The sequence below is a fragment of the Coregonus lavaretus genome (genome assembly GCF_964263955.1).
Source record: "Coregonus lavaretus genome assembly, contig: HAP1_SCAFFOLD_5167, whole genome shotgun sequence".
Taxonomy (NCBI): Eukaryota; Metazoa; Chordata; class Actinopteri; order Salmoniformes; family Salmonidae; genus Coregonus; species Coregonus lavaretus.
In genome coordinates this window covers 1,803-24,318 of record NW_028158164.1, presented here as the reverse complement: position 1 = coordinate 24,318, position 22,516 = coordinate 1,803, and the positions used below count along the sequence as shown (strand labels likewise).

At 44.8% G+C, this 22,516-nt stretch overlaps 1 protein-coding gene across 1 annotated transcript; it reads right to left on the bottom strand.

The window, feature by feature from the left end:
• Nucleotides 1-960: 960 nt before the first annotated feature.
• On the bottom strand, nucleotides 961-22,005 carry LOC311124361 (transforming acidic coiled-coil-containing protein 2-like; the record flags this gene model as incomplete). Its single annotated transcript, XM_084198524.1, has 8 exons — nucleotides 961-2,951; nucleotides 3,178-3,298; nucleotides 3,855-3,961; nucleotides 4,667-4,832; nucleotides 11,712-11,759; nucleotides 14,940-15,016; nucleotides 15,339-15,497; nucleotides 21,913-22,005. Coding segments are annotated over 8 exons (837 nt in total), but the record flags the coding sequence as incomplete, so codon positions are not given.
• Between the last annotated feature and the right edge of the window lie 511 nt (nucleotides 22,006-22,516).

The following is a 22,516-nucleotide window of genomic DNA, read 5'->3' as shown; positions in this document are numbered from 1 at the left end:
CATAGACAAATATAACTATCTAGCTAACTTCCTTTGCTAGTAGCTTGCTTCTCATCCATCTGGTGTTAGCTAGCTAGCTACAGCTGCTAGCATGCTACTAGCTAGCTGCTGCTGTTGCACAGCAACCGAGTTGTTGGTCCCGGGTTTTAGAACTCTGAGATTTGGCTGAAAATATGTTAGCATTGTCTTAATGGACAGAAGAAATCACGTGAGAGCGATAAATTATACATTTAATAAAAACGTAGTCAATTCAATTTTTTTTTAAATCCAATTGTCACTTTATGGACCCTGTAGTCTCGTTTTAATCCGAGGTCTAGAATTTGAGCTAGGTAGGCGCAGAAAATACTCCTTAATAAAATCTGGTACGTGGTTCTCAGTAACGGCCGGACGGCTCATGACGAGAGACGGGGAGTGTGTTGTGTACCTCCAATCAAGTTGGTTAGAGATTGGTGTCATATTGGCTTAGATATGATGGTAGGGAGAATTGAATTGAACATTGAGCTTCAACCAATTCCTATACTATTGTAGGGGTGATATAACAATACAATCTGCCTCCTTCCTTACAGGTAAACACATTCATATATATATTCTACCTGTTTGAGCAGGTCGGATAGGCCTCTGTTATCTCACCCTGTCCGGTAACAGCTGGCATCGTCTAGGGCAGTTCAGGCCATCCACTTATGATATATATTTAACACAACACTGTCCTGAAATAAACATGCACGCAGGGAAAGTTTCTGTCTTTGCTACATTACTGGAAATTCCAGGTAGGTAGGTAGGTAGGTAGGTGTAGGTGTGTGTGTGTGTGTGTGTGTGTGTGTGTGTGTGTGTGTGTGTGTGTGTGTGTGTGTGTGTGTGTGTGTGTGTGTGTGTGTGTGTGTGTTTCAGGAGTTAAACATAGCCTAATCCCTTGGATGTCTTGTTTGTTGTTTGGAAGAAGCTACAGCCCATGTTGTTATTGCCATCCTTTATTGCACGTTGTAAGCAGATGATGTACAGTATAGCTGTGCAGACCTGGGTTCAAACACTATTCAAAATCATTTCAATTACTTTATATGTGTTTGATTGACCTTTCCTGGCTTAAGAGACTAATAAAATAGTCTCAAAACTGCAAACTCCGCCCATTTGTCACTCCGGGCCAGGCTAGAGCAAACGCTGAAAGTATTTAAAAGATTTCAAATACTATTTGAACCCAGGTGTGTCGCTGTGCAGAGGTCTTTTTCAATGGCTCCCACCGTGTGAAGACATCAAACCATAGCAGAACTGTGACATACCGATCAGAAACGTAATTCATCAACTACCCTCTGTCCCAACAGCTGATTATTGCAGTAACAATTACTTTTCGTTATCAATAATATCAAAATAAAGTCAAAAAAATAAAATACCATCAAGTTTTTTCTCCAAGAAAGCTATGACCCAAAACATGCCGCAAAAAAAGTATCTACAAGGTATTTAAACTGACAGAATATTGTGTGAAAAATGCTAGTGTATATTTATTATAATCAGCGCAATGTCCTATTTACAAGTTTATATTTTATACCTCCAACATGCAGTTATCTCTGTGATCAAGTATATCTCTTATTAACAGAACGATTCATTGATTTAGTCTGTAATAAACACTGAGTGTACAAAACATTAAGAACACCTGCTCTTTCCATGACATAGACTGACCAAGTGAATGCAGGTGAAAGATCTATGATCCCTTACTGATGTCACTTGTTAAATCCACTTCAATCAGTGTAGATGAAGGGGAGGAGACAGGTTAAAGAAGGATTTTTAAACCTTGAGACATGGATTGTGTATGTGTGCCATTCAGAGGGTGAATGGGAAAAACAAAAAATGTAAGTGCCTTTGAATGGGGTATGGTAGCAGCTGTGGGAAGCATTGGAGTCAACATGGGCCAGCATCCCTGTGGGAGGCATTGGAGTCAACATGGGCCAGCATCCCTGTGGGAAGCATTGGAGTCAACATGGGCCAGCATCCCTGTGGGAGGCATTGGAGTCAACATGGGCCAGCATCCCTGTGGGAGGCATTGGAGTCAACATGGGCCAGCATCCCTGTGGGAGGCATTGGAGTCAACATGGGCCAGCATCCCTGTGGGAAGCATTGGAGTCAACATGGGCCAGCATCCCTATCGAACGCTTTCAACACCTTGTAGAGTCCATGCCTCGACGAATCGAGGCTGTTCTGAGGGCTAAAGTGCGTCTCAATGTTAGGAACGTGTCCTTAATATTTTGTACACTCAGTGTGTATATATATATAATATATACACGATATTGCTGTTTGTCTTTTAATCTGTCGTTCATTCTCTCATGTTAAGAACTGATGACATCATCAGCAGTCCAACAGTCTTTCCCATCACTTGATGTCTTCAATCAATTATCTTTCTCTCTGTCTCACACGCACAGACACACACACACACAAACTCCTACATAGTCTCATGATCTACATGTAAGTTCATGAGACTGGGTTGAACATGCGTGCATACAGACACCACACACACCCACCCACACCACACACACACCACACACATACCACACACATCACACACACACCACACACACTCTCTCTCTCTCATTTATGATATAGAGTACATTTCTAAAAACCCTTTCACCGGACCCCTGATACAGGATACGTGGTACACATTACACATCAAAATGTACAGGGTGATACAAAGGAAGCCATTGACCAGGAGTTATCTTCCAATACTCTGGGGGGCGATGTTGCCAGTAGATACATGGAAATAGTCTGTCAGTAGTGTAGAACATCCAGAGACCACTTTGGCCTCAGTTGGACAGACGGACGGAAGTAGAACAGAACACTTCCTGTCTTTCTTCGCTCTTCCTCCGAGGCCCTGGAGACACGGGCAGGACCTGGCAGCGTTGCTAGCTCCTCCCCATCTTGGCGATCAGCTCGTCACAGATCTTGGTCAGCTCTTCGATCTCTTTGTTCTTTAAGGAAGAGAGACAAAATCAGGAGGTTAGAGTACATCCCTCTGAAAAGCTGACAGGAGACCTGGGTTCCATTCTGTCATGTTTAGTAGGCCTGAGGACTTCCATCTTGGCTTTTGCTCAGAGGGCTAACACAGTCTTGTGGCATGCAGGACACCTGGGTTCGAATGCAGTCTTTCACATATAACGTGTGAGTGTGTGGTGTGTGGTGTGTGTGTGATTGTACCTTCTGCTCCAGGGTTCTCTCCAGTGAGTCCACCTTCATGGTCTCCTTCCTGAGAGAGGCCTGGTATGCTACTGTCTCCTGACGGGCCCTCATCCTCACCTGGGCGATGTCAGAGTTCGCCCTGGGGGTTAGGAGAGACACAGAGTTTATGGCACATTTCCGCTGAGGATTTACCCCGGTGTTTTACCCAAAAGGCTCAGACTTTTCTGTTTCCATCTACGCGGGCCCGGCACCCGTGTCTCACTGGGTCATGTTTCCGGCGGACCTGCTCTGACTTGGAGCCAAGGCAAGGCCCTGGGTAATTTTTCAGCCCCCATTTACATAACAATGGCTAACAGTGAACTTAAACACCTTCTCATAAAGCAACAGTATTGAATGATACAGAGGCTTGATTCTGCTCGCCCCAAGTCTTTAGTGTCACCCTCCTGATGGAAACACAATCACACTAGAGATAACATTAACATACAACCCTGGCAACCCCCTGGCGTTGGGGTAAGTCTACATGGAAAAGCACCAGTGTCATCTCATCAGCCTTTATCAACAATGAACTGAAGCCAAGTGGCAAGGAAAAACTCCCTAGAAGGAAGAAGGAGAGGAACCAGACTCAGAGCGGAGGAGGGAGTCCCAATCCAACTGGCTGTGTAGAAAGACTACATGACCATTAGGTCTGGACTCACCTGTCTAGTTTCTCCTCTGCATGGATCTTCAGGGCCTGGTAACGTTGTTCCTCCTTCCTCACCCGGGACAGGTATTCCTGAGCACACTTCTTCAACACCTCCTCATTCTGATGGGGGAGAGACACGAAGGGAGAAAAGGGTTTCAGAACGAAGGACCTCCATATCAACTAGCAACACACACAGAGAGAGAGAGAGAGAGAGAGAGAGACTGTGTTTGAATGGGTCTCATGTGAAGATGCCCCTAAACCAGACTATTTAATCCTAACTTACAGAACACTGACTCCACACAGGTTTTCTTATGTGATCACTGTGGAAATTGAACCCACGATCTTGCCGTTGCTAGCATCGCACTCCTTACCAACAGGAGCCACTCCAGACCACAAAGGCAGGACTAACAAATGACCAAATCAATGTATTTTATTTTTATTTCACCTTTATTTAACCAGGTAAGCCAGTTGAGAACAAGTTCTCATTTTACAACGGCGACCTGGCCAAGATAAAGCAAAGCAGTGCGATAAAAACAACAACACAGAGTTACATATGGGGTAAACAAAACATAAAGTCAAAAAATACAACAGAAAATATATATTGTGTGTGTGTGTGTGTGTGTGTGTGTGTGTGTGTGTGTGTGTGTGTGTGTGTGTGTGTGTGTGTGTGTGTGGAACAACATCATGATTGACATTGATGAATAGCCTTAGGCAAGTGGTGTGTGTGTGTGTGTGTGTGTGTGTGTGTGTGTGTGTGTGTGTGTGTGTGTGTGTGTGTGCGTGTGTGCATGCAGTCGTCAGAAGTTGTGTGTGTGCTTTCCCCACCTTGCGGTAGCCCTCGAGGACATCCTTCAGCTTCTCGTATCGTCTGAACAGTTCCGCCAGACTCTTCTCCACTGAGTTGAGGTCTGAAAGAGCCTGGTCCTTCTCTATGATCAGCTGCTGGATGGTGTGGTGAGACAGAGACTTATCCTTCTGCTCATCATCTGGAGGGAGGGAGGACACAGACAGAGAGAGGAGAGAGAGAGGACAGAGAGAGAGGAGGGAGAGGAGATGGAGGGATGGAGGAGAGAGATGGGATGGTAGGACGGAGGAGAAAGATGAGAGAGAGAGAGAGAGAGAGGAGGGAGAGGAGATGGAGGGATGGAGGAGAGAGATGGGATGGTGGGATGGAGGAGAAAGATGAGAGAGAGAGAGAGAGAGAGAGAGAGAGGAGGGAGAGGAGATGGAGGGATGGAGGAGAGAGATGGGATGGTGGGATGGAGGAGAAAGATGAGAGAGAGAGAGAGAGAGAGAGAGAGAGAGAGAGAGAGAGAGAGAGAGAGAGAGAGAGAGAGAGAGAGAGAGAGAGAGAGAGAGAGAGAGAGAGAGAGAGAGAGAGGAGAGCGATGAGATGGAGGGAGAGAGGAGAGCGATGAGATGGAGAGAGAGAGGAGAGAGAAAGGAGAGAGAAAGGAGAGGTGGAGGGGAGAGAGAGAGGAGAGAGATGGAGGGAGGAGATAGAGAGAGGAGAGAGAGGAGGGAGGAGAGAGAGAGGAGTGAGATGGAGGGAGAGAGGAGAGAGATGGAGAGAGGAGAGAGAGATGGAGAGAGGAGAGAGAGAGGAGCGATATGGAGAGAGTGGAGTGAGAGGAGAGAGATGGAGAGAGGAGAGAGATGAGATGGTGGTCCTGATACTGCACACACAAAATACAAAGACACTAAAACATGCACGCAGACAAAACGCAGACACACACAAATATGTATATCGACACACACACACAACACACATGCTTACATATACACACGCACACAAAAGCCCTGTTTATACCTGGTTCTAACATGTATCCTTTGTCCTGATCTTGTCCACATTTTGATTTTGCCCACAATTTCCAACAGATCATTGTTATCAAATCTTCCTCACCACCTTCAGCCAATCAGTGTGTCTGCATATCTTAAGAGACGGATCTGGACAGTGAAACCATTTAAATCATCAGTATCTCGCCTTCTAAAATCATTGACAGGTGGCACCATTGACTTATGGCATCAACTTGTGTCTTAAAATAAACAAATACTATTTTGAAAAGAAATGGCTGTCGCATCATTTGTATACAGAGAGGGACCAAGAAATCTGTTCACAATGCGGACACAGTAGACGAATATTAGACACATTTTAATACCATGTGTAAAGTGGGCACAATCAGAGTGCGGACAAGATCAGGTTAAAGGCGTGTTTGCGCCAAGTATAAATGAGGCTAAACAAAAACACACTGGTTCATTGGAGAAATTGTAGAGAATGGAATCAATAAAAAAACTGAGTATGTTCCTACACTAGTTAACGACGCCTGCATTTTGGTAAAGCTTGTGTTTCTGTGTGAAGCAGAACAGACACTAAACGATGGGAGAAATGAATGAGACCCAAAGAGACTTCCGGAAAGAGCAACACACTGACAGAGTATTGCAACGTTCTGATCCCCCCCCCCCCCCCCCCCCCCCTATTAACCCTATTGGAGCAGTGGTTAGTTTACAGGAGACCAGGGTTGTTGTTGTTGTTGTTGTTGTTGTTGTTGTTGTTGTTTGCTCCAGTACATACCTGAGGCTTCTGTCTAGATCAGGGGTTTTCAAACCTCTCCTCTTGGTCTTCTGCCATTCCATGGATTTTAACTATTCCACAGCTAGCATACCCTGATTCAAGTAGTCATTAAGACCTTAAATAGGTTAATCAGGTGAGCTAGTTCAGGGCTACAACAACATTGTGAAAAGTCTGGGGGTCCCCGAGGAGATGTTTGAAACCCCCTTATCAAAGGTATTGGCACAGTGACACATGTTTTTGTTTGTTTTGACTCTGATACAACTTCTTTACACTTCTACTTAGTGGTGGAAAAAGTTACAAATAAATAAGAATCAAAAGTACCCAATTGTCATACTTGAGTAAAATGAAAGATACCATAATAGAAAATGACTCAAGTAAAAGTGAAAGTCACCCAGTAAAATACTACTTGAGTAAAAGTCTAAAAGAATTTAGGTTTTAAATATACTTAAGTATATCTAAAATGCATGCTCTTCAATCGACTGTAAACTCTCCTTCCAGACTCACATTGAGCATCTCCAATCAAAAGTTAAATCTAGAATCGGCTTCCTATTTCGCAAACAAAGCCTCCTTCACTCATGCTGCCAAACATGCCCTCGTAAAACTGACTATCCTACCGATCCTTGACTTCGGCGATGTCATTTACAAAATAGCCTCCAACACTCTACTCAGCAAATTGGATGTAGTCTATCACAGTGCCATCCGTTTTGTCACCAAAGCCCCATACACTACCCACCACTGTGACCTGTACGCTCTTGTTGGCTGGTCCTCACTACATATCCGTTGCCAAACCCACTGGCTCCAGGCCATCTATAAATCACTGCTAGGCAAATCCCCGCCTTATCTTAGCTCATTGGTCACCATAGCAACACCCACCCGTAGTATGCGCTCCAGCAGGTATATCTCACTGGTCATCCCCAAAGCCAACACCTCCTTTGGCCGCCATTCCTTCCAGTTCTCTGCTGCAAATGACTGGAACGAACTGCAAAAATCTCTGAAGCTGGAGACTCTTATCTCCCTCACTAACTTTAAGCATCAGTTGTCAGAGCACCTTACCGATCACTGCACCTGTACACAGCCCATCTGTAATTAGCACACCCAACTACCTCATCCCCAAATTGTTATTTATTTTGCTCATTTTCACCCCAGTATCTCTATTTGCACATCATCTCTTGCACATCTTTCATTCCAGTGTTAATACTAATTGTAATTATTTTGCACTATGGCCTATTTATTGCCTTACCTCCATAACTTGCTACATTTGCACACACTGTATATATATTTTCTATATTTTCTGTTGTATTTTTGACTTTATGTTTTGTTTTACCCCATATGTAACTCTGTGTTGTTGTTTTTAATCGCACTGCTTTGCTTTATCTTGGCCAGGTCGCAGTTGTAAATGAGAACTTGTTCTCAACTGGCTTACCTGGTTAAATAAAGGTGAAAAAATAAAACAAAATAAAATAAAGTAAATGTAATTGCTAAAATATATGTAAGTATCAAAAGTAAAAGTATAAATCATTTAAAATTCCTTATATTAAGCAAACCAGACGGCGCCATTTTCTTGTTTTTATTTATTGATAGCCAGGGGCACACTCCAACACTCAGACATCATTTAAAAACTAAGCATGTGTGTTTAGTGAGTCCACCAGATCAGAGGCAGTAGGGATGACCAGGGATGTTCTCTTGATGAGTGTGTGAATTGGACCATTTTCCTGTCCTGCTAAGCATTCAAAATGTAACGAGTACTTTTGGGTGTCAGGGAAAATGTATGGAGTAAAAAGTACATTACTTTGTTTAGGAATGTAGTGAAGTAAAAGTAAAAGTTGTCAAAAATATAAATAGTAAAGTAAAGTACAGATACCACAAAAAACTACTTAAGTAGTACTTTAAATAATTTTTACTTTTACTTTACACCACTGCTTCCACATTAATGTGGAAGCTACCATGATTACGGATAATCTTGAATGAATCGTGAACAATGATTTACATTTACATTTTAGCAGACGCTCTTATCCAGAGCGACTTACAGGAAATATTAGGGTTAAGTGCCTTGCTCAAGGGCACATCGACAGATTTTTCACCTAGTCGGCTCAGGGATTAGAACCAGCGACCTTTCGATTACTGGCACAACGCTCTTAACCACTAAGCTACTTGCCACCCTGATGAGTGAGAAAGTTACAGACGCAAAAATATGCTCGGGTCACTGAGCAGCTTGCGTCTGGGTTTCCCTTTGTAGTCTGTAATAGTTTACAAGCCCTGCCACATCCGACGAGCGTCAGAGACGGTGTAGTATGATTCGATCTTAGTCCTGTATTGACTCTTTGCCTGTTTGATGGTTCGTCGGAGGTCGTAGCGGGATTTCTTATAAGCGTCCGCATTAGTGTCCCGCTCCTTGAAAGCGGCAGCTTTAGCTCGGTGCGGATGTTGCCTGTAATCCATGGCTTCTGGTTGGGATATGTACGCACGGTCACTGTGGGGACTATGTCGTCGATGCACTTATTGATGAAGCCGGTGACTGAGGTGGTGTATTCCTCAATGCCATTGGATGAATCCCGGAACATATTCCAGTGTGTGTGTGTGTGTGTGTGTGTGTGTGTGTGTGTGTGTGGACACCAGAAGTCCCCACAAGAATAATAAACCAACACAAATTTGACCAACTGGGGACATTTTGTTGGTCCCCACAAGGTCAAATGCTATTTCTAGGGGGTTTAGGGTTAAGGTTAGAATTAGTGTTAGGGTTAGAATTAGGTTTAGGGTTAGGAGCTAGGGTTAGTTTTAGGGTTAGGGTTATGAGCTATGGTTAGGTTTAGGGTTAAGGTTACGTTTTTGGTTAAGGTTAGGGTTAGGTTTAGGGTACAGTTTAGCTTTAGGGTTAGTGGTTAGGGGTTAGGGAAAATAGGATTTTGAATGGGACAGAATTTTATGTCCACACAAGGTTAGTTGCACAAGACTGTGTGCGGAAGAGGTTTGGAACTCTCTTTCTTATTGGTTAATTAACTAATTTACCGTCTGGTGATGTCACCAGGCAGGCCAAAACTCCATCTCATCAAAACAGGCAGACATTTCAGGCTGTCTTTTCAAACAGCTCTTACACTAAAAGGGCATTATCATAATTCTCACAATTTCACAGTATTATTCCAACCTCAAAGTGTGGAAATATATATAAAACACAGGAAAATCTGATGTTTTACTGAACTGGGCCTTTAAAAGGGCCCTGCTTTACATGTTATCCCATGAATGAAAGGCTCCTTAAAGAAATCTGGTGTTGTGCATTGTAGAAACTAATGAAGGTACAGTTTGCTGACAAAAATGTCAAAAAGTGAAAGACAACAAAAATGGAAAGACAAATGTCACCAGACGAAGAGAGTTCTGTCTCTTTAACAGACAGATGTGATCTGAAGACACAAACTCCTCGATACTCACCTGGCAGCCCTGTTGGAGAGAGATTATGCAATAGGAACAGGCCAAGATGGGAGCAGAACAGAAAATAAGGGTTTGTGTTATAAGTCAAGCTGGGAGGGCAGCAGGAGACATGGGTCAGTTCCATTTCAACAGAAATGCAAAATTCCAAATTTCAAATTTGTCTCATAAAGACACATTGAGGAAAATTGGAATGGAAATTTCAACTTAATTCCTGAATTGAAATGGAATTGACTCCAACCCTGCCAGACACGTGAGAGAGACGTATCTGTGTGTTAGAACAAAACAATGCATCACTCCTTTACAGTGTTGTACAGGGTTGGGGTCAGTTCCCTTTCAATACGCGCCATTCATGAGTAACCTGAAATTCCAATTCTAATTTTGTTTGTTTTCTCATAGAGAAGCATTCAGGAAAATTGGAATAGGAATTTCTGTTTACTTCCTGAATTGACTGGATGGAGTTGACCCCACCCTTGGTGCTGTGTGGATAATGGAGTTGACCCCACCCATGGTGAGGTGTGGATAATGGAGTTGACCCCACCCATGGTGCTGTGTGGATAATGGGATGAAATCATCAAGTAGCAAAAATCAGAGCAGAGCTTCAGAAATGTCCAGAGGTGGACAGGGAGAAATGAACGAGAGTAGTGAGATAAAACAGGACAAAGAGGGAATCTTGTGGGTTTGATGTGGAATGGAAAAGTGAGGCTGGAGAGCATCATTAGATGTCTTTATATTATACAACAAATAAAAATTGAAGGGTGAAAGGTGGAAACATAGTTTACGTCAATAGCAGATTCAGATTCAGAGTGTGTCATCCCTAAGATACGTACTGAAAAGGTTGTGAGGGAGAACGAACCAAATATTGATATAAATCCTCTTTCATGTTAAGTCCCCTATTTAGCCCCCTACATGTTGGTGTACGAAGCGCTCTGTGGACGCGGCAGGGTCCGGTGCCTTATGGTGCCAGAATCTCCAGCTTGTCTGCTTTCAGCTCCCGGTCTGTCAGCCGGAGTGACAGGTGTCAGGTTTCACACCCCACATTTGCATAGGGAGTAACGTGTCACATTTTCTGGCCAATCCAGACGAATAATCAATTTGATTGACGGCGCCTGGGAGACGGGCGGCATGTGAAAGGGGAGTATCTCGCTGTGATATTCTCAGCCTGATTTAGAGCTCTCAGCGTGAAAAAATGATCCCAAAATAATTTTGTAGAATTGAAACACGACCACTTTCTCTTTGTCACTGAGGGACGAAATCACTTTGTGCGTAAAGCTGAAGTTGTAACGAGTCTGCAGACATTCGAATGGCGTCTCTGCGTCGCTAAGAGGAAGCTTGGCAGAAAATGCTCTGTCGTCAGTTATATGAAATGGGGATCATATTTATTTTACAGTTATAAGTAAGGTGAACTCTTATAGTAAGTCGTTTATAATTTGATCGTTGCTGTATTTAGAAAAGTATTTCAGTCATTCAAGCTTTATTCCCCCACTTTTGTTGAATAGGAAAAAAAATAACACATGATTTTTAACATTTTAATTGTTTAATAATATTTGTAGAATGTAGTTGAGGTTGTGTTCTCTAAAGTGAACTAATTAAAAGCTATTTATTTATTTTTAAATCCAGAATGGTGAGTTCCATCATTTTCTATAACTATGCATCATTACTAGATATTGTGTATGACCCTCTCATGACAAATAATTACTTTGGGTATGTCTATTTAGGCCCAAAAAAAATCTACATTTTTGCCATAATGTTCAAGAGGATCATTCTAAAGCATGTATAAAACCCCCCCTGAGCTATGATGGGGTTGGTTCATTGGACTGTAGCTTTCTGTCTGTTGAGAGCATTCACCCAATTAATTATTGAATAATCAATTAACACTCACCAATCATCTGTGCGATGGTCTTCTCATACTCTGCCACGATTCTCCTACGAACCACAAACGGCAAAGATTCATTGTTTAAATGTTTTTTCCGAAAGATGCACATGAGCTCAGCAGACAGGTACTAATGTATTACTGTAATTACTGTGTTACTGCAATGATGCTGTTAATGTGTGCAATGCAGGTGGTCAAAACACCAGTCGTGCTTTTCTTCGCATAGGTGATCATGCACAATGTATTCACTCAAAAGTAGGGCTGGTGCAATTACCGTATAACCGTGTAACCGATGGTTACGGATGAACACTGACATGAAAATATAATAACCATCATAACCTTAAAAATATATATACACACACATACAGTATATATACACATACGAATTCCTGGCCGTCAGCTGTATATTATATTTTACAAATATAATATATTTTTATATACTGCAAATAATTTACATTTACATAAGTATTCAGACCCTTTACTCAGTACTTTGTTGAAGCACCTTTGGCAGCGATTACAGCCTCAAGTCTTCTTGGGAATGACACTACAAGCTTGGCACACCTGTCTCTGCACATCCACTCAAGTTCTGTCAGTTTGGATGGGGAGCGTCGCTGCACAGCTATTTTCAGGTCTCTCCAGAGATGTTCGATCGGGTTCAAGTCCGGGCTCTGGCTGGGCCACTCAAGGACATTCAGAGACTTGTCCCGAAGCCACACCTGCGTTGTCTTGGCTGTGTGCTTAGGGTCGTTGTTCTGTTGGAAGGTGAACCTTCGCCCCAGTCTGAGGTCCTGAGCGCTCTGGAGCAGGTTTTCATCAAGGATCTCTGTACTTTGCTCCGTTCATCTTTACCTCGATCCTGACTAGTCTCCCTGTCCCTGCCGCTGAAAAACATCCCCTCAGCAAGATTCTGCCAACACCATGCTTCACCGTAGGGATGGTGCCAAGTTTCCTCCAGACGTGACGCTTGGCATTCAGGCCAAATAGTTCAATCTTGGTTTCGTCAGACCAGGGAATCTTGTTTCTCATGGTCTGAGAGTCTTTAGGTGCCTTTTGGCAAACTCCAAGCGGGCTGTCATGTGCCTTTTACTGAGGAGTGGCTTCCGTCTGGCCATTCTACCATAAAGGCCTGATTGGTGGAGTGCTGCAGAGATGGTTGTCCTTCTGGAAGGTTCTCCCATCTCCACAGAGGAACTCTAGAGCTCTGTCAGAGTGACCATCGGGTTCTTGGTCACCTCCCTGACCAAGGCCCTTCTCCCCCGATTGCTCAGTTTGGCCAGGAGGCCAGCTCTAGGAAATTTCTTGGTGGTTCCAAATTTCTTCCATTTTGGAATGATGGAGGCCACAATTTTTTGGTGCCCTTCCCCAGATCTGTTCCTTGACACAATCCTGTCCCGGAGCTCTACGGACAATTCCTTCGACCTCATGGCTTGGTTTTTGCTCTGACATGCACTGTCAACTGTGGGACCTTATATATAGACAGGTGTGTGCCTTTCCAAATCATGTCCAATCAGTTGAATTTAGCACAGGTGGACTCCAATCAAGTTGTAGAAACATCTCTAGGATGATCAATGGAAACAGGATGCACCTGAACTCAATTTCAAGTCTCATAGCAAAGGGTCTGAATACTTATGTAAATAAAGTATTATGTATTCGCTTTGTCATTATAGGGTGTATAGATTGATGAGGATTTTTTTTTTTTAATCCATTTTAGAATAAGGCTGTAACCTAACAAAATGTGGAAAAAGTCAAACGGTCTGAATACTTTCCGAATGCACTGTATATATACACATTAAACATTTGGAATGAACAGTTGACCGAAGAAGGGACGGCCGGGAATTTGTGCGGTTGAGTCAGTTTCTGCGATTACATGGACTCTTAACAACGTGATGAAGCCGTCATAGACTTGAATGGGGACGCCCATTTGATTCATTCCGTGACAGCACATGCAGTCAGGAGCACATAAAATGAGCTATTCGAACAGTTATTATGGAGACCGGCTGTAATTGGCCGGCCAATTACCGTCATTCCAAAATTCTATGACCGTCACATCCCTACCCACACAGTGAGTTGGACTAGCTCAAGACCTCTTCAGGTATCTGTCTAAATCTTCCTCAGCTTGTTTTGGGTTAGATGAGGGCAGTAGAAATGTATGCACACATGACTGTAAGTCGCTTTGGATAAAAGCGTCTGCTAAATGGAATATATTATTATTATTATTATTATTATTATTATTATTATTATTATTATTATCATATTATTAGAAGGGTAACAAATAGGCTGCCAGTACTATGCAGTACTATGCAGTACTATGCAGAAAACTACAGTGAACTATTTACACGTAGTATTTACAAAGAATGCATACAGGAGCAGATCAGCCTATAGTTTACATAACATCAGCACACACAACTGCAGTGCGTTTCGAGTCTTTTTCAGGCAGCTTTGTTTTAGTGTTTCCAGATAGAGAGGTAAGCGGGTGGATTAGCCGTTCCTCCCCTCTTAGCTACTTAACCCTTATTATCGTCAGGGCCAATCAGCCTAATGAAATAAGTCCCCTAGCTAATCTTAACTACACTCTTACAAAACAAAACAGTGCTGTCTAGAGCCTAAAAGGGTTCTTTGGATGTCCCCATAGGAGAACCCTTTGACAAACCCTTTTTGGTTCCAGGTAGAACACTTTAGGGATCCATGTAGAACCCTTTCCACAAAAGGGTTCTACCTGGAACCAAAAGGGTTCTACCTGGAACCAAAAGGGTTCTACCTGAAACCAAAAGGGGTTCTATCTGGAACAAAAAAGGGGTTCTCCTATTGGGACAGCCGAAGATCCCTTTTGGAATCCTTTTTTTCTAAGACTGTGGGCTCTCCTGGCCAGATGGACCCCACCACTACTCTGCACCAACCTGACTGTTGTCATAGGAACGTGCCTGACTGTTGTCAAGGTAACGTGACTGACTCTTGTCACGGTATCGTGCCTGACTGTTGTCAAGGTAACGTGACTGACTCTTGTCACGGTATCGTGCCTGACTGTTGTCAAGGTAACGTGACTGACTCTTGTCACGGTATCGTGCCTGACTGTTGTCAAGGTAACGTGACTGACTCTTGTCACGGTATCGTGCCTGACTGTTGTCAAGGTAACGTGACTGACTCTTGTCACGGTATCGTGCCTGACTGTTGTCAAGGTAACGTGACTGACTCTTGTCACGGTATCGTGACTAACTGACAGTTGATCATCTCACCTCATCTCCAGCACTTCCTGTCGACTGTCCTCGTACTTCCTCTGCCACTGCAGTAACTCCTGCTCCTTGGACACGATCTGAGAGGGAGGAAGAGAGAACTTTATTAGGTGCAGTTCATGTGCACATCATAAGGAGAACTATGAAGGGATCTGTCTGTATAAGGTAAACAGCAGCATTTGTATGAATACGACTACATTCTACATTTAGCAGACGCTCTTATCCAGAGCGACTTACAGTTAGTGAGTGCATACATTTTCATATTGCCCCCCTCCCCCCCCGTGGGAATCGAATACTACTGAATGTCAACCTGTTCCTCCAATACAGATACAGTAATAATTCATACAATGGATATGAACTTGACAGTGAGTAGTTTGGGTGCAGGTGTAGGTAGAGGGGCACCTCTTCTCGTGCGATGCCCAGGGAGCGATCTAGATCTTTGGGTAGGTAGGGGCTCTCTCTCTCCCCCTCTCCATGGTCCACCGTCCGGGTGTAAAGGGAACTCTTTGTCACCGTGCTGTCCCTGTCCAGTGTTGATGACATCACTTCTCTGTCTCTCTTCTGCCCCAGGTCAAGGGTCAGGGAAGAAGAGGAAGAGGAGGATGAGGGGGGTAGAGAGACAGGGACAGACAGTTAGTTTGGTATCTGGTTGATCTAATGATGGGTTGTGTTCTGGTAGCTTTCCCAAAATCCTCAGGTTTTCCCAAAACCCCAGGTTTTCCAGAAATCCCCAGGTTTTCCAGAAATCCCCAGGTTTTCTAGAAATCCCAGTGGGAAGATTCCCGGAAATCAGGAGGGAATGAGCAGGACATCTGGAATCCTTCAACCTGTATTTAAAACCCTACATAATACACTCTGTATAGGATCCTGAACTAAACCAAACCACTATGCAGCATCGTATTGGATCAGAAAGATGCCCCACACCACAGCCAAACTCTATATGCAAAATGAGGCAGCCTCTGCAATGATGGTAGATTCTAAGTGGGACCCTTGGGTCTTCCCTACCCTAAACCTAACCTTAACCATAACCTTTACCTAACCCTAACCCTTACTTTAACCGTTTTAAATGTAAACTTCAATGGGGTGACATCAGAGTTGGACGTCCCAAGGATCCCACTTAGATGTTTCCTTGCTCCTGGAGATTTGGGCAGCTGGTAGCAACATAGGCAGTCGTCAATGCCAGAGTTGTGGCCCTGTGATTGGCTGAGGCTGCAACAGCTTTGTCTGTGATTGGGTCCAGGCAGGGGAAAGAGGCGGCATTGCTTGGGAAGAGATTGGAATAGGGTAGCAGCTGGGGCTCCATGTAATATAGCCTATACCTTCACAATAAATCCATTATTTATTTTAGACAGGTCTAAAGAAACACGATATGAATAAAATGTAGTCTATTTCAGAAGAACAGAATAGCATACTCTGAGTTGTCCTTATGTTAGGTCCTGATCTGGCTATGCCATATGGTTGTGGGCTACACTAGTTCATTTCGCAGACAATATTTGCTAAGAATTCCATGGCATTATTTTATATTATTTTAGTGTATGAAGAATACAATTGAACATAGCTGAATAAAACAGAAAGGATATTTTTTCCAAACGATGAGGGAGTGCGCACATGCGGCTAATCTGTGTTGAGCGGTTAACAAAGAAACAGGTCCTCCTAAATGCTTCATTTAGAGTTATTTATGCAACTTTAGCTGTGATACAATCATTGGGCTATATGTTTTGATGTTTAATACATTATAAGGCTGCATGATACGACTCTAATGATGATTTGAAAAAAGTTGAATGAAAGGCATGAGCTCTGCTTAGTTTTTTGCACAGGCTGTACACACTTCATCAGTCTCTCATTCACAATTGGTCAAGCACTTGATAATGCCTCGAATTTCCCGGCGGCATCCCCTTTGTAAAGAATCATCCCCTTTGTGCCCCCTAAAATAAATCCATGCCTTTTGCAGCTGGTGGCCGTTGGGCTGAATATAATAATTATAATTCCCTTCTCCCGTCTGCGTGCTCAGATATCTCAATTCTTATTAGCCAATGCCCGTTACGTGATCGGTTCCTTCTCACAGGCTACAAGTTAAGACAGACACATGCGCGCGTCCTTGTTGAATTCCAAGGCGCATATTGAAAATGTTGGAAGAACTGTCCAAATTTACTTTTCATCAGCCAACCAGATGAGTCGGCCTAACGAACAGCAAAAGCACTAGCCTATGTCAATCTACTATCCCCCATAGTACAAAAGTTTGACCTATTCTATTCTGTGCGAGAAATAAATATTCCAAACATAGTCTGGGACAGTTGTGGGATGCGATAGATCCCAAATTAATACAACCACTCGCATCGAAAAACCTTTAAAAGCAATAAGGCTGATGCAACAGATGAGATCATTTAGCTTAAAACCGTTATCATGCACCTGTCTTGGGGCAGGGGGAAAAAAATACATGTCATCTATGCACTTAAATATCGAATGGAGGACGTTTTTCCCCACGGTTCATTTTCATGAGAAATAAATATAGTGAGCCTATAGAAAGCTGATGGGATCCTCTTATTTTGAATAGAGGCCATTAAAACTCTGTTTTCTCATAGCCTATAGAAATGTTACGCAACATGAGCTCATATGAAGTGTTTGATTAGATTTTCAATCACATTTGCATTGATGTCAGAGTGATTAGAGGGACAATAGAGTGCTGAGTACCAGGCAGTTAGCAAGTTTGGTAGGCTACTAATGACCATCAGCAGCATCAGAGCTTGGAGAAGCCTAATTACCGTGACTAAACGGTCACCTGGAATTTGACCGCCGTCCGTAGCAGCCCTAGTGGCAGCACAGGGGTACAATGTTAGTCATCATTTACATTTTTACATTTTAGTCATTTAGCAGACGCTCTTATCCAGAGCGACTTACAGGAGCAATTAGGGTTAAGTGCCTTGCTCAAGGGCACATCGACAGATTTTTCACCTAGTCGGCTCGGGGATTAGAACCAGCAACCTTTCGGTTACTGGCACAACGCTCTTAACCACTAAGATACCTGCCGCCCCGTGACTCATGTTACTGGGCGCATCACAATGTAAGAGGAAGTTGATACTATTTTGATAGGTGTAAACGATCCTGTGAAAAACAATTTCTTTACAATCTGACCTGGAACCAGTTTTAAATTAATAAATCGAACTTCCTTAAGTAGTGACAGGGTTATCCATAGAAGACAAGTTCCGTAGTGCTTGGCCTCCGCGGCAAAGCATCTGCAGGTCATCAGAAAATCCAGCTAAAATCAAACATGACCTTAACTGTAATAAAGAAACGCACGAAATGACAACTCTAGTCACCTGAAATATCTAAACATAGAATCCAACCCAGAATCTGATTATGACTAACTAACTTTATTGACCCCCCCCCCCCCCCCCCCCCGAAACAGCCTTGGATGGTTTAATCCTCCCTATGGGGGATTAAAGGATGAGTTGATTGATTGGGGCCTCATGGGGGTGTAGGGGATTTACAGCCCCACTAATACAGTAGGCGTGGAGAGAGGAGTCGGGTCTAGCAGCAGCATTTAACCACCTTTATTATTCTATAGTATTATAAAATAATAATAAAAAATGATGCCATTTAGCAGACGCTTTTATCCAAAGCGACTTACAGTCATGTGTGCCTACATTTTAACGTATGGGGTGGTCCCCGGGGGATCAAAAACCCGCTACCGTGGCGTTACAAGCGCCGTGCTCTACCAGCTGAGCTACAGAGAAGCCCACCCACAACACTGGCTCTGCTGCTTACGGTCCATAGAGACATACTGTAGTTGTTGTAAGGATGAGCAGGTCCAAGAAGACTTGGAACTCAGTCCCCAAGACAGCCATCCATCAACTGTGCTAGCCAACCTACTGTATTGTAGAGTTTATATATATAATCAACCAGTGGGTTACATGTCTCTGCCGTAGTCTCATAGACCTAAAGCCTTGGTTTGTTCTGAACTGGCTCAATTAGCCTGCGGCCAACCGGGCACACAGCCCTCTCAGGCTCGTACAATCAACAGCCAGGTTAAGTCATAGGGGTACATCCCAAACAGCGCCCCTATTCAAGTTTCAAGTGTGAATGTCGCATGCACAAGTTCAGTGAAATGCCTATCATAGGACTCTGGTCAAAAGTAGTGCACTATGCAGGGAATAGGGTACCATTTGGGACCCAGTCCTAGTCATTACTGACATAAAGCTTCCCTCTGCCAGGTCTTTATCTCAGTCATATTGGTCCTTAGTCGGCCTGCCACCAAACGGGTATGCTGACCTCGCAATCCAAGTTTATAATCAACAACCAGCTTAAATAGCTCTGGAAAGCACTGAGTCCTAGTTATTACTGACATCAAGCCAGTGTGAAGAGGATCTAAAGGTGTGGTAAGACGAGGGTATGTAAGGGTAAGATACTTTACATACAGGAAAAATGTTTTATCCTTCTCCCTACCTCCCTCCATCCCTCTCCCTCCCTCCCTCCCTCCCTCCCTCCCTCCCTCCCTCCCTCTACCTCCCTCCCTCCCCCTCTCCCCCTCCCTCCCTCCCTCTCCCTCCCTCCCTCTCCCTCCCTCCCTCCCTCCCTCCCTCCCTCCCTCTACCTCCCTCCCTTCCCCTCTCCCCCTCCCTCCCTCTCTCTCCCTCCCTCCCTCCCTCCCTCCCTCCCTCCCTCCCTCCCTCCCTCCCTCCCTCCCTCCCTCCCTCCACCTCCCTCCCTCCCTCCCTCCCTCCCTCCCTCCCTCCCTCACTCCCTCCCTCCCTCCCTCCCTCTACCTCCCTCCTCCCCTCACTCCCTCCCTCCCTCTACCTCCCTCTACCTCCCTCCATCCCGTTCCCTCCCTCCCTCCGACCGCTCCCTCCCTCCCTCTACCTCCCTCCCTCCCTCTACCTCCCTCCGTCCCGTTCCCTCCCTCCCTCCCTCCCTCCCTCCCTCCCTCCACCTCACTCACTCCCTCCATCCCGCTTCCTCCCTCCCTCCTCCCTCCCTCTCTCTACCTCCCTCCGACCGCTCCCTGCCTCCCTCCCTCTACCTCCCTCCGTCCCGTTCCCTCCCTCCCTCCCTCCCTCCCTCCTCCCTCCCCCCCTCACTCACTCACTCCCTCCATCCCGCTTCCTCCCTCCCTCCCTCCCTCCCTCTACCTCCCTCTACCTCCCTCCCTCCCTCTACCTCCCTCCATCCCGCTTCCTCCCTCCCTCCCTCCCTCCCTCTCTCTACCTCCCTCCGACCGCTCCCTGCCTCCCTCCCTCTACCTCCCTCTACCTCCTCCCTCCCTCTACCTCCCTCCCTCCCTCCACCTCACTCACTCCCTCCATCCCGCTTCCTCCCTCCCTCCACCTCCCTCCCTTCCTCTACCTCCCTTCCTTTACCTCCCTCCCTCCCTTTGAGGATGAGGATAGAGAGAGAGACAGAGAGAGAGAGAGAGAGCGAGAGAGAGAGAGAGAGAGAGAGACAGAGAGAGAGAGAGAGAGGGAGAGAGAGAGAGAGAGAGAGAGAGAGAGAGAGAGAGAGAGAGAGAAGAGAGAGAGAAGAGAGAGAGAGAGAGATCTATAGGAACTCTATGTTACAGACCTTTTAGATAGAAGTGGACAGGTTCCTTTAGAAGCGGATGGGATCTAGTTCTGGCTCTAGTTGGATTAGGGCAGTAGGGGCATAGTGACAAGGGGGTAACATTACTCCTCTTACTTTGGGTGAACTGAAGAGGTTCCACCTGCGAGGGCTGGGCTTCTTGAGGCGGGACTGTGGAGTGAGTGTGTGAGAGAGAGTGGTGAAACATCAGATAGCATGAGAGAGAGAGATGGGAGAATAGAGGAGGAGGAAGACTTATGGGAATAAGACAGATGTCTTCTTTAAGAAACTCTTAGAAGAGGTAGGGTTTTCAGAAGATGGGCAAGGACTTTTCTGTTCTAGCATCAGGGGGAAGCTGGTTCCACCAATGGGGTGCCAGGACAGAGAAGAGCTTTGACTGGGCTACTTCCCATAGGGGTGGGATGTCCAAGAGACCAAAGGTGGACCGTAGATTACTTTCAGGGTGATGAAACATCTAACATCAAGTTGTGAAATCCTGAACCTTCTCCAAACCTTAAACCAGGGGTCACTGAACCTTTTTTGCAGACATTCAACCTGAAATTAGGTTATGTAGTGACACTGGAGTAACCCAACGGACCTGTATTCACTTTCAGCACATCTGGTGTGACCCTGTTTTTGTTTATCAATGTTGTTATTAGTTGTGTTATTTAGGAGAATAGGTCAGTCTGTCAAATAAACAACAGGAGATCATCATGATCATCTCTCTCATCAGATTGAGGAATGACTAGAGATTGATGAGTAGGGTCGCACAATTCCGGTAACTTTCCCCAAATTCCCAGGTTTTCCACAAATCACTGTTGGAAGACTCCCAGAATCAAGATAGAATAAGCAGGTGGAAATCCGGAAACCTCCAACCAGGATTTCTGGAAAACCTGGAATTTGGGGAAAGTTACCGGAATTGTGCTACCCTAGGAATGAGGATAAAGTAGAGTTATCAAATGCTGATGAAGCAAAGGATATCACAAGTCCACAAGTGTTTATCGAAGCCTCTCCTGTTCAGGCCGACAGGCAACATGCATGTTTGGTTTGATACAAAGCCAAGGACAGAAAAGGCCCAGCACTCTTTCCTGTCAGAGGAGTGCTGATTGGTTCAGGAAAAGCTGGGGGGTTGGAGGTTCAGGGGTTACAGGTCAGGGGCTGGAAGCCATGTTAGAGATGTTACATTGGGGAAATACAGGGAGAGGCAGCAGCGGTTGTTGTTATTGTTGAGTAACGGCAATGGGTTCACACACACACAATGGTGTGACTAGAGGGTTCAGGAAGGAGGAAGGAGGAAGGAGGAGGGGGGGAGGGGGGAGGGCAGGCTGAGACACGTTCATGCTGCTCACACAGTCGCAGTCACACACACACACACACACACGGTGTGCAGCTACAGGTGAGGGCTGGTTCAGCTCAGTACCTGGGGGGTGACAGTGGAGAGGGAGTGACTGTCTGAGATGTGTTTGGCTACCTGCAGAGCCTCTATCCTCAGAGCCGCTAGAACCAGTTCCTCCTGAGACGCAGGTAGGAGGGGGGGGGGGGGGGGGGGGGGCCGGAGGGAGGAGGCACGGGGGACAAGGGGAGGAGACATAAAGAGAACCAGAATTTGAGGCTACTTACTTCCCACCTACAGTACCCACACACTCTCACAGTTCAACGAACAGTCACATACACATAGTCAACACTTAACAGGCTTACATACTGTAGATAAAGGCAAAGGAAGCTCAATGGAAATAATGGAGTGAGTAAGGTAAAGGAAACTGACTAGACAACAGACTAGACAACAGACTAGACAACAGACTAGACAACAGACTAGACAACAGGGTGAAAATAAAGGGAGGCAGAGACAGTCACACTCAATCTCACACACCAATAATATAACTATTATAAATCAATAATATAACTATGAAAAATCAATAATATACAGTGGGGGAAAAAAGTATTTAGTCAGCCACCAATTGTGCAAGTTCTCCCACTTAAAAAGATGAGAGAGGCCTGTAATTTTCATCATAGGTACACGTCAA